At 39.6% G+C, this 12,834-nt stretch overlaps 3 protein-coding genes across 5 annotated transcripts in view; all 3 read right to left on the reverse strand.

The window, feature by feature from the left end:
* LOC137574159 (glutamate transporter polyphemus) lies at positions 1-1,994 on the reverse strand. The gene is made up of 6 exons (XM_068286300.1): positions 1,834-1,994; positions 1,714-1,764; positions 1,484-1,634; positions 919-1,401; positions 668-846; positions 1-597 (listed from the first exon to the last, which is right to left on the reverse strand). The coding sequence occupies exons 1-6, from the start codon at positions 1,842-1,844 to the stop codon at positions 63-65; spliced, it is 1,410 nt and encodes a 469-aa protein (XP_068142401.1). The 5' UTR covers positions 1,845-1,994; the 3' UTR covers positions 1-62.
* A 496-nt stretch (positions 1,995-2,490) lies between these two features.
* Positions 2,491-12,834, reverse strand: part of LOC137573831 (glutamate transporter polyphemus-like) — a 66,093-nt gene continuing 55,749 nt past the window's right edge. The window contains exons 2-7 of one of the 3 annotated variants that reach the window (XM_068285882.1): positions 4,309-4,335; positions 4,204-4,248; positions 3,991-4,141; positions 3,453-3,932; positions 3,211-3,389; positions 2,491-3,145 (exon numbers count right to left, since the gene is read on the reverse strand). In XM_068285882.1, the coding sequence (XP_068141983.1) occupies positions 2,659-3,145; positions 3,211-3,389; positions 3,453-3,932; positions 3,991-4,141; positions 4,204-4,248; positions 4,309-4,319 (1,353 nt within the window). In that variant the 5' untranslated portion in view covers positions 4,320-4,335 and the 3' untranslated portion in view covers positions 2,491-2,658. Of the gene's footprint in view, positions 3,146-3,210; positions 3,390-3,452; positions 3,933-3,990; positions 4,142-4,203; positions 4,249-4,308; positions 4,390-12,834 lie in introns of those variants that run through there. The other 2 variants (XM_068285881.1, XM_068285883.1) reach the window with 2 other exon arrangements.
* On the reverse strand, positions 4,376-6,382 carry LOC137573830 (proton-coupled amino acid transporter-like protein CG1139). Its single transcript, XM_068285880.1, has 8 exons — positions 6,201-6,382; positions 6,074-6,127; positions 5,866-6,016; positions 5,674-5,795; positions 5,357-5,583; positions 5,166-5,296; positions 4,919-5,097; positions 4,376-4,863 (listed from the first exon to the last, which is right to left on the reverse strand). Exons 1-8 carry the CDS (start codon positions 6,323-6,325, stop codon positions 4,440-4,442), a joined length of 1,413 nt encoding a protein of 470 aa, XP_068141981.1. The 5' UTR covers positions 6,326-6,382; the 3' UTR covers positions 4,376-4,439.

Consider the following 12,834-nt stretch of genomic DNA (forward strand, 5'->3'; position numbering starts at 1 on the left):
TTAGATGGAACAAAGAAGGGTTTATATGTAATATGTTTATACATATTGCTACTCGAAACTGTCTATAACATTATGAGAGATTCTGCGTTAGCTTCAGGAGATTGGACTGTTTCGGCAATAATTTGAAGTAGCGGATCATTTAAATATCTTTCATGGACTTTCGCTGATTTGTTTGCTCCACCGTATTCATCGATCATTTGAACGATCGCCGCATAGCTGCCATAGGATAGAATGACAATGCCAACAAGTATCAAGACAATGTCCTTCCACAGCTTCCATTTGCCAATGCCATAACCTTTGGGTTCTCTATAATACAGGCTTAACTCCATGCAGGCAGGAAATACTAGATTCAACAGGGATATGGAAAAGGCACCAACCAGAGCCAGCAATGGACCCAAATTCGGAAAGGCAATGGCATTGAGTGTGCCAATGATGACAAAAGTTATCCTTACTGCATACTCAATGATATGAGGATGCTTTAGTTCACGATTTCTGCCTATATACCGATTCATAATAATATCAATAGTCACGTAACCGGACAAGGGATACGACAGGAAAATTGCAATTGCTATCAGGGCTTTGGATAATTGAGAAAACCTAAGAAAAAGAATTTCATTAAAAATCCCTCTCTCGGGAGAGAGAACTAATGCCAGCTTATGATACTCACAACTGATCGGTGGGTATATTAAGTGTTATACTAGCCGCTAAATCCTCACCATAACGCCAGTAGCCCATAACGCCAAAAACTACATTCGTTATGACCACAAAAACTGTTGCCAAATTGAGTATGCCAAACCAGCCCAAATAGTTTTCGGGAGTCTTCATTTTCGACTCTATGGCTAGCATCTGAGTTGGAAAACAAATGTATTAGTAGGATGAACAGGAAGTATGTGCATATATATATTAGAGTCTACTTACCACACCTACCGAGGTAACAGCAAAGAGAACTATACCAAAATATATGGGCAATTTGATGGGATCTCCAAACATACAACGATCCCCAAGCGCCGGTAATCCTCTAAAGAGATAAACAATTATAATGATAAAGCCCACATACATAAGTATATTGGCACAAATGTTAAAAGGCACCAGATACTTCAGATGCCGCACCAGAAACAAGGGCAACACTAAAAACCCCACCACAGCAACAAATATGCGCAAATCCACGTTTTGGTCATGGATGGCCGCCAGCAACTGGCGGCAATTCTCGGCCACAAAAACAATATAGACAACAGTGACGCCATAATGTGCGATGCCCAAAACCCCGTCGACCAAATAGCCAGATGCTTTCGAGCAATACCGACACCAACTTGGACCCACACTAAATGCATATGCCATGCTCTCCGGAAAGGAACAGTATGGCATCTCTTGTCTACGGCTCGACTCCACCATACACAATATCTTAAAAGGACAACAACAAATGATATATGTACATATGTACCATATATAATCATCTCGGTGATCTATTTGATTGGACTCATACCAGCAAATGCATCCCATGGATGAGCACAATGGTGGTAATAATGGTCAGCACTGTGCCACCTATCATGCCGCTATAAAGGTAAGCCAAGGGCATGGCCAAAATGCCAGTGCCAATCACACATTTCAATAACGAAATAAACGCATCTATATTGCTAAGAAAACACAAAGACTATATATTAAATATTATGCAGCCAAAGTTAAATTGGGACTGCACTTTTACAGCAGACTTACGAAAGCGGAGCAAACACTTCTCGATGTTCATACGGATTGTACATAGAAGAACTGTTTGAAACAAACAAAAATACGAAAATCAATCATTTCCTTTCTTGGATTCGCATTGTTATCACTTACCCTTCCGCCATGGTTCCCTACTCTATGTTGCTATATTACAAATAAATCGCTAACCAGTATTGTCTAACCAGAGACACAAACATAATACAAGGATACACTGCACATAAAACTACAAAATTTCGTTACTTTTCAAAACAATCAATTACAGCTGAGCATAAAAAAACCAAATGTTAAGCACTATATGACAGTAAACCCAAAAACATAATAGTTTTATAGATCATATTATAGCATTACTGGCGGATCGCAGGTCAAACACTTACTTATTGAAGGAGTAATCACATTACCGTCTTTAAAACAAGTCTATGAAGCCAAAAAAAAGGTCATAATCGTCCACCAGATTCGAAGATATGTCTAAAATGAATCACTAACCCGCTCTGAGAAGCCTAATGTAATGGGTTGAGGTATTTATTTTGCAATCTCACTTAGTTTTTGCTACTATTGGTTAATGCTGATCAAAAATATATATTTATTGGTATGTAATTGTTTTTGGACACTTTATTGTATCATTTTAATCTCTGGGTGAATGGTGAAATTGAAAGTAGGTTCTTGTAATTGTTAAGGATTGTAACCGATCAATCACACAAACCTCGCTGCCAGCCCTATGAAAGGAAGGATAATCTTAAGAGCACTTGAAGAACATGAAAATTTATTTCAAAAGACTTTTTTCTTCTAACGAATGCAATAATTTTTATTGTTCAAAATAATATGAAAAGTTTTTTACATACTGGAAATAGAAGGGCCTTTTAAGAGTCACAATATGTTTTCTTGGAAGTCTATAAAAAAACATTAGATGCATTGTTTAAGGCTTTCATTAGGTAGTGTTAACTAAAGGTCATCGAACTGACAGGTGATTGATTTAGTTGACACGTTTAAACATTTGAAAGTATCCTTGTAATCTGGATGATATGTGCGTAACATAGTCATCGTACCACTATAAAGACCATAGACTAGTATAGCCATGCCTAATATTACCAATAGGGTATCCTTGACCAGGATCCATTTAAGCCGTCCATAGGAAGCGCCATACAAAAGACACAGTTCAATGAAGGCGGGAAAGATGAGATTGAGCACCGAAATAGTAAGTGAGCCCACAAGAGCGACCAGAGGTGACAGTTTTGGAAATGCTATGGCATTGATGGTGCTCAAGAAGACAAAAAGAAACCTCGCTATATACTCAATCCAGTGCGGATGTGCATAACTATGACTCTTTAACAGCCACTGATGTACAATAATGTCAATGGTAACATAGCCTGATAAAGGATACGTCATGAAGATGGCCAGAGCAATGGAAATCTTTAAAATCTGTGAGGCCCTAAAGAAAGAGAAGCGCAAAATGATAAAAAAAGTATATACATACATATGTTTATCTTTACTTACACTGTATCTGTGGGTAAATTCAATGTGACACTACCTCGAATCTCATCGCCATAGCGCCAAAAGCCCAATATGCCAAACAATAGATTCGAAAAGACTACAATTGTGGCAGCAATATTCAGAATGCCAAAGCAGCCTATATATTTTTCAGGTGTTGCCATTTTCGATTCAATGGCGAGCATCTAGGGAGAAGGGTGACACATCTATAATCGAATAGCGTTTATTTTGTGTATCCGAATACGAACCACTCCCACAGAGGTGACCGCAAACAAGGCGATGCCAAAGAACTCGAGCAACTCTTCGAAGGCACCAAACATTCTTCGGTCAGCAATCGGTGGTAGGCCTCGAAATAAATAGTAGAATATAAGCAAGAATCCCACATACATTAGAACATTGGATAGTACATTCAATGGCACCAAATACTTCAATTGTCGGACCATGAATAAGGGCAACAACAGCATACCGACAACAGCTACAAAGATCTCTAAGCCATAGAAACTAAAGTGATAATGGATCAGCTGTTGGACATTCTTTGCCACAAACAATATGTAGACGACGGCAATACCATAATGTGAGAGGGCCAAAACCAAATTAACCATAAAACCAAACCATCTTGACCAACGTTTACACCAACTTGGACCCACAGAGAAGGCATACGTCATTGACTCGGAGTATGTGCAATACGGTATCTCTTGTTGACGAGCACTCTCCACCATGCATTTGATCTGGCCAGTGAGATTGGAAAATCAAATCCTCTTCGCCAAATCTTACAATTACACTCACCAGCAAATGCATGCCATACATCAAGACCATGGTAGTCACAATGGTTAAAATAACTCCACCCAAAATGCCTGCGTAGAAGAAAGCCTTAGGCATGGCCAGAATTCCAGTACCCACAATGCACTTGAGTAGGGAAAAGAACGCATCCAAGTTCCTACAACAAGAAAACTTTCAAGTACAATGGCAAATACCCCAAAAATATTGGCCCCAACTCACGTAAGTGGCGTTTCAACATCTCGATTCGCATAGGGATTATATGGCCTAGATAAAATCAATTTATAGAATTATATTCATTTATAGATGATATTCTCCAATACCTACCCATTGTCCATTCTAATAGAACAAAACCTAAAGAAAGAATTTAATATAAGAAAGAAAAAAACAATGATTTCAGTTGTTAGATTTCATTTTTAACTTAAAAATCAAAGGTAAAAATTTATTATTTGCATATTTTACAATAAATTAGCATATTGCTCGGTTAAAGCCTTCAACGAGGCTACTGACCCGGCAATGCCCCCACATAGGCCGACAATAATGAAGAGTAAGGAACGAAAAAATTTGAATTTACATGTTCCATAGCCCTCCTCATAACGCACACACAAGTGCACAATGCCGGGATAGATAAGACCCAATTGAGCCAAACAAAACGATCCGACAAAAGCCAGTAATAGCCCGAAATCGGGATAACCAATGGCTACGAGCACTGAGGCAACTACCAGGGCAATACGGACGAGATACTCAAGCGACCTTGTGGCATTCTCTTTCAATCGGGGCTCCATATAGTAACGCCAAATGATGTCCATAGTCACGTAACCTTGCAGGGCATAACTGAAGAAAATGCCAAGGGCAAACATGGCAATCGCACATTGAGGTAGACTGAAAGTGCAATATTATGAGATCAATCCGGAGTATTGAAACTAAATGGTCCTACCGTTCATTCAACGGCAAATTATTCAATATAGAGCTGGCTGTATTATTACCATAACGCCAATAGCCCATGAAACCGAACAGAGTATAAAATATAATGACTAAAATCATTGCTCTATTGAGTACACCAAACGGACCCAAGTAGTTCTCTGGTGTTATCATGTTCCTTTGCAGAGCCAAGATCTACATGTTACCAAAAATAATCAATAGTCAAATGCATCAACGATAATGTCTTCTGGAGTAAGTCTTACCACGCCCACTGATTCAATTGCAAATAGAACCGTGCCGAAGAACAATGGATATTGGGTCCACGGTTGGCTTGCATTACGTTGCTGTAATCCCGGTAAATTGCACAACATATAGCTTAAAACTATGCCAAAACCTATCAAGAATAAATGGTATAATCTCAGTAGAGACTATGGATTACAAATTAGTCACTTACAAACTAAAATCAAAATGTTCGATATGATTGCAAATGGTACCAAATACTTTAGATCCCTGATCAGAAACGTAACGATCAGCGGCAGAGTTAATAGTGCCATATATAGTCGTATATCCAGAGAAATAAAATACATATCGCCCAAATGTTTCAAATTTTTGGCAATGAATACCACATAGACACAATCCACACCAAAATGATATACACAAAGGAATAAGTCCACTATATAACTAAAAGAAAAATTACAAGATCAATCATTATAATGCAAACAAAACGACAAAGTGAAATAGAGGGCGAAGATTCGTGTGGCATTTACCTACCCAAAGGGCTTGCTCATAGGTTGTACCCAATAAGGACCACAAAGGACAGCCAATTGCATGGTCTCACTATAATTCAACAGTCCAATCCTAAAGCGTTTACATAGATCATTGATGTCGTTCAACTGCCAACATATGTATGTACATGGAAGAAATAGAGTCTAGAGTCTGATTTCGAAATGTTCAATACGTTACCAGGACATGCATTGCGTAGACGACAAAAGAACTAATTAAAATAGTGCTAACTAAGCCAACTAGCCATCCAGCATTACAGTAAGCCCTGGGCATGGCTAAGCAGCCGGTTCCCAAGGCACATTTAATCAAATTAAGAAATGTCTCAAAGTCCCTAAGAAAATACGAAACGAGGAGTTCAATGAAATGCAATTTGATTTAGCCTGCTTACGTCATGGGGTGATCGGCATTGCGATGAATGTGCGGATGAAAGGACAGAGTAGTGCTGAAATTATAAAAGAGTGAATCATCATCGTGATCCACTTATGTATGTACATATGTAGATATGTATGTAATACCCAATATTTCTTTTGAATGAGTGAAAACCTCGCGGACGCGCCGTTTGATTGAGCAACCTCCTGCCGAACTCTTCAGGTATTTGTATGGACAAATGTCGGCGACTTGGTAACTTCTTGGATAACATTCTTTTGCGAATATAGAAAATATATATGTATTTAAATGAAATAGTTTTCGTTTTCGTTTTTAAACGTTTCAAAGTGCAAAGCCAACTTTTAGATGCTCTTTCTTGTGAGTAGAAAAAAAATGAAAAAGATGATGCCAAGGGTATTCTCGACTTGCTGCTCACTCTCGCTCTCTGGAGTTAAGTTCTTTTGAATATTTAACATAGCCCTAGGCCGAATGATTCAGTTCCAGGAAATTAAGCCTGGGCCTGGTCGTCTGTTTTCTTTTGGCCAGGTCTTTTGCGCTTCTGTGTGTGGGCGTTTTAAGCCAGGCAAAAATTATCCCCACAATGAAATTTGTTATGCGGTTGCTACCTAAATTATGCAATAGCCCAAAGGGCTATAAAGATCCAGACCAAGAATCCTACGTCACTCAGAAACCCTCTTTCATTTACCGTCCTCTATCCAGGCTGTTAGCTTCTCTCCCGCTCCACAGCGAAGACAAACTAATTAGTGTGGCCAAAGCATGCATTTTTCAAATGCCTAACAAATGGCATTTGCCCATAAATTTCTAAACAAAAAGAGAGGAAAAAGACGAAAAGAAAAGCGAAGAATAAAAAATAAATAAAGTACAGTTTCTAGTTAGGCATCGATTGAATGGAGCGAAGTTGGAGTTGGAGTCTTTGAGACTTGAAGTTGGAGTCCGAGTTGGAGTTGGATTGGAGTTGGATTGGAGTGTCGGCTCCCGCTGCTTTTTGCACATTTACTTTTTATGTGTGTGTCTATGTTACCGGAAAATGCAAATGCAAATTTCTTTTTAAGTGGAAAATGTTCCATCTAAGGGGTCAGTTAAGTCAAATAAGAAGATTTGATTGAGTTACCTATGTATGTGTGTGTGTCCGTGTGTGTGTGTGTGTGTCTTTGTGTGTAGAGCTTACAATTTCACTTTTACATAATTAAAGTATACAAATGTACATATGTACATGCCATGAGAAAAGGGCTTAACCAGATCTGACCCTATTCCCTACGCCCAATGCCCAATGCCTTTTCCTGTTGCTGTGGCTGTTGCTCTTCCTGCTTCAACTGGGTCAGTCAGTCGCTATAGACTGGGCATTCGCATTTCGCATTTTGTTCAATAATTCGCAACAGTAAATGCTAAACTATGCGCATAGATTGTCAACAGCAGCAGCAGCAGCAGCAGCACCAGCCGCAAGATGTTCCAACTGATTGCTGAGGAGTCAAAGTCTGAAGTGGCGATAGTTGCTGATAGCAGTGCAAGCAGCAGACAGGTTGCAGCTGGGGGAAGTGCTTTGGGTTTCTTTGCTGGTTGGCTGGCTGGCTGGCTCGCTGGCTGGTGGCGCATCATTAAAGTGCAGACAAATGGCAACGGCATGTGCGGCACATGTCAAACTCGAAGCGGGGCATCAAAATGGCAACAGGTGAAAATGCTGGAATTCTGATTATCTGCAGCTTGCTGCGGTGATTGGCAGCAGCAGCAGCAACTTAAACTGTAACTTTCAACGATTTGTCGTCGTCGTCGTCGCCGTCGACGTTGTCTGTTTGCTTCCACTTTAGATGTTTGGCCACAAAACTATCAACTTAAAGACACAGCAACTACAACAACAACAACAACAGCCAGCATCAGCAACATACGCATAATTATTTTTTCTTTCCTCCCATCAGCCAACCTGGGTGCAACATTCCATTTAATTTTTGCTTCGTTCTCTCTTTCTCTCTGTCTGTCTCTCGGTGATGTGTTTTTTTTGTTTTTCTCCTTTTTTTGTTTCGTGCACCACGCCCACAATTCAATTTACAGCCGGAAGTGTGGGTGTGTATGCCATACATATTTGATATACATTCATGTTCTGTTTTACAGACTTTATTTCTCCTTCTACTTGTTCATGTTTCGTTTGGGTTTTTGTTGCCAACTCATTTGTTGCTTCATAAATCAAAAATTGCAGCAACAGCAGCAGCAGCAACTCCCGCATAAGAAAAACGAAAATGAAAGACCAAAACTGTAATGATTATGGAGCAACAACAACACCAACAACAACAATATAAAGGTAACATTCACGTAGCAGGAGCAACAGCAAAAAAGTGGGAGGATGCAGTGAATTTTCTCTTTTGTGATACTTTTTTTCCTCTTTTTTTCTTATTTTTTTTGTTATATCCGAATACCAAATAAAAAAGGGCATACACATTTTTGCAATATATTTGATCAAGCAAGAATAGGAAAAGAAAACTAGAAAACATTTAATAATAAAGACGACAAATTGATTAAATAATGAAATAATTTACCTGTTTTCTAGGGAAATTTCTATAGGTTAAGTCAGTTGTTAATATCGGTTACCATTTTAGAGTATTTCAAATTGGGTGTGTGTCCGTTTTATGTTGGTTTTTTGCTTTTGTTTTCAGTCAGTAGTTCACCTTCTTCTTTGGTTAGCTTCCTTTTTGTTTTTTTTTTTTTTGCTTAATGCCATTTGTTGCTTCTGATGTTGCTGCTGTTGTCGGGACGTTTGCCTTTTTGGGGCCCATGAGGCATTCGCCTAAGCGTCGCAGAGATTCCGCTGCCTTGGTTTTAGCCTCAGCACCATCGCACGAGATGCTGACTGCATTTTTAAGCGCGCTTTGCGCATAAAATAAAAGCAGATTGCAGGTCTCCTGCCTTCGGGGCATCTTCTTCTTCGTTGTCTTCGTCTTCGTCTACGTCTTGGTGGTTGTCGTTCAATGAATCGAGTAAAAGTGCAGGATGCTTCTCTTGTTGTTGTTGCTGTAGCTGTTGTCCTGCCCTCCCGCCCATTGCAAAACAGCTTCTGCAGATACAGCAGCTAATTTTCGTTGAACAGCGACAGCAGCAACATCAGCAACAAAACACAACCAAGATCTTTGTGCGATAATGATGCAAGTTAATCATTAGCCTGGAACGTGTATTATGCGATTATTAGTTTGGCCAAAGGATTACCCAATTTCTGCCATTTTTTTCCTCTTTCCTCGTGGTTTTTTTTTTTTTTTTTTTTGTTTTTCTTTTTGTGGGCGTTTTACGAAGTTTTTAAAGTAATTTTCAATTTCCGCTTGCTTGTGGCCAATTTGTCAACACGAGAACCAAAAGCCACCAACAACATTCGAGCCGAACATCACGTACTGTATGTAAAAATTGTAAAAATGTCAAAGTAGCAATTCGATATGGCTTTGCCCGCCTTCTGGCTGCCGTCCGTCGTCACCATCATCCGTCTGTCACTGACGACGCCCCACCTAGGCAACACAAAAAATACAACAACAACAGCAAAAAATGGTTTATTTATGGCCACACAAGTTAAGGCGGCCTTGAAAGTACTTTGCAGCACAAAATTTAAATAAATAAAAATATAGACAAAGTTTATAGAGCATGGAGTTTGGAGGGGTGGGGGAAATCCGCTCACACACACACACACACACATATGTATGTATTCTTTGGCTTCACAACAACTGACGTGCAACATGATTTTGTAGGCGTGCAACATGCGCATGCGCAACTTTATCAGATTTGCCATTGCGCTCAAGTGGCAGCAGCCCAAAGTTCTTCTTTGCCTTTTTTTGTTTTTGTTTTCTTGCTGTTTTTGCCTTTTCTTGTTGTCTTTTCCATGCAGCATGTTGTTGTTGTTGTTGTTGACTGTCAATTGTTTGGTGGGCGTTGCAGGCAGCAAATAGCAACCAACAGCAAGCAGGAGCAACAAAAAAAAAAAAAAAACACACACAACCAACAACTGACAACAATATGCATGGCCTCTATAGTTTTTAACCTGACTTTTGAAGCTATATCAATGTCAACAGCATTATCACACAACGCTGTCAATATGCAAATGCCCCCTAGACTAGGGACCAAGCAAACAGCAACAACTAAGACAAATAAATGTTGTGCGTGTGTGTGTGTACACACACATATATGTATGTATATGTGTGACACTCGTTAACACGAAGCGAAAATGCGCGAAATGCGATATTTCACACGATTTATGCACAAAGCAACGACAAAAGTTGCAACTGGCTAACAGGCAACGACAGCGGCAATAGCAATAGCAACAACAACTGCATCAGCAACATTAACTTGGCATATGTGACTAAAGGACCACACACATTGTCAGTGTCCATGGTGGTGTGGAGAGAGGTGGGGTGGGGGGGAGGAAGCTTAAGTTGAAGATTCTCTTGCTGCAGCTGCTCCTGTTGCTGCTGTGGCAACTGCTTCTTAAGGTACTAGCAACATTTCAATGTTGCCAAGAAATGTTGCCACGATGAGATGACTTGAAATTATTTCATTTATCATTATGCTTCAGATTTCTTTAACAAAATAATAATGCTAACAACAACAAATGCGTAGAAATAGTAAAGAAAATGGAAAAAGTTGTTAGTTTTATAGTTTTCCCTTCTCTAAATCAAGCAGTATTTCATTGCAATTGAACTACTAAGTACAGAAAGGAGGGCTATGATATTGTAAGGCTTGCCAATCTTTCATTTAGTTGCAATTCTCAACTAGTTTTAGCCTAGATATGGTATGGCCATTGCGATACTGAAGCTCTTAAGCCAAGTCCCCTGATGTCCTGCTCACCTTTTTGTGAGATTGACCAATCTTTTCAAGATTGACCTCGAGCTGGCTTGCAATATGCGGTCAAATGCGTCTCTTAACCTTAGTTTCAGACATTTCATCGAGAGTTGAGAGGGTAATCTAAGTTCTGGGAATGTGTGTAAACAATCCCTATCACTTAATATTTTAAAATAAATACTTTCTTTTCTCATACTTTCTGTAGATGAACATGCATCAGGACCGGAATTATATTCATGCTGAATCAAACGACGGATTAAGCATTAAATTCAGACGATCCTGCATCAAGTTATCCAGTCCTCTGTTTGTATGGGCTAACTTTTCGAACAGCCCTCGCAATTTTGATCAATTTTCCCAACGTTCCCAACGAAGAAGTCCCCCTTAAATGTTAAATTTAATGATTAAAAGAATTCCATTAATTTAAAAACATTTTTGATCGAATTTCCAATCAGTTCTTTTATGTCTTAAACTGATCAGAACGAACTGTCTTCGTAGCTACACAGCGTTGCCATATTTTGAGCATGATGCTAAACAAATGCCAAATGCTGATGACTAATTTGACAGGTAAGACAGAGATGTTGGCCCAGAGTCTGGTTAGAATTCTATGCCAATTGGATGTGCCAACATTTGCCCATATACATAATTGAAATGTAATAAATTCTACAGTCGGCATTTTCGAGCACAATTAGCGCATTTTTAGAGACTTGCCGAGATTGACTAACTGACTGACTGACTGAGTGACTGACTGACTGTCCATAGCCTCTCATATTTAGTGATTGGATGATTATTAAATACACATAATTTCATAGTTGGTGCCTGTTGCTGCATTTTTGCTATTGGCATTGCTACTTTTGCTGCTGGTTGGTTTTACAAGCTGTAAAGTGCGAAATCAACACGCTTCATGCCAACTACAGGAGAGCAGAGCGAAGTGTCCAAGTTTTCACAATGTTAGTTGTCAACAGAAAAGGCAATCGGCGTTGATAAATTGTTTCTCTGGTTGTTGCTGCTGTTGCTGCTGCTGCTGCTGTTGCCTTGGGCCAATTATAACCAAGTTTGGTTATAGGTATTTGGCATTCGACTTGTTGCTGATGTTGTAAGACTCTTTTTTATGCAGATCCCAATGGCAAGATCGAGCGAGAACAGTTTCCTGGGAAGCCCCATCAAAACTGATTTCCTTTTGTCACACTTCCTTGCCTCGCTTCAGTCGTTGCCCGTCTCCTGTGTGTGTGTGTGTGTGTGTGTGGGTGCAACAAAGTAATACATAAGTATATCGGAATCACCGTAATCTGATACGATTACGGTGATACCTCTTGCCTTCAACTAAAGGAGAAAGAGCGCCAACCTGGGACACGTGCTACAAATTGCATGGGAGACGATAACAAAGCAGAGCTGAACATCCGACACCCTCGCACCTGAGAATTGAGAACTGACAACTGAGACTTTCATGACATACAATCTGAAATCTGATCGAACTGTTCCTTCCTCTCTCTCTCTCTCTCTCTCTTTGTCACTTTGTCTCTGCTGCCTCCCTCATCATCAGCTGTTCCTCTTGGCGCGCGTTCCTTCTTCTTTTTTTCTTATTATTATTATTATCATTATTTTCTACGGCCCGGTGTGTTTTCTTCTTATACAATAACATCTAATTTCCTACCTAGAGACATACATACATAACAGTTTGCTTACCTACCTATCCCTACCTACCCAACCAAAGATGTCTCATCAACCGCTTTGGCTCTGATTTGTCTTCAAAAGGAGAAAAGAAACATAAAGCATCAGATAAAAGGAAGAAAACACACACACACACCCGCATCCCGCAATAAGGATTTCAGGATTCCTGAAGTAGCAAATGTTGCATATTTGTATTCCACGCTAATGACATTAAATATTTAAGGCAGGACGGACATGGAATTCAAAAGCAATGAATGCCCCTGATTACTTTATACCCATATCCAATAC

Source organism: Drosophila tropicalis, unplaced genomic scaffold, assembly GCF_018151085.1.
Source record: "Drosophila tropicalis isolate 14030-0801.00 unplaced genomic scaffold, ASM1815108v1 contig_443, whole genome shotgun sequence".
NCBI classification, from domain to species: Eukaryota; Metazoa; Arthropoda; class Insecta; order Diptera; family Drosophilidae; genus Drosophila; species Drosophila tropicalis.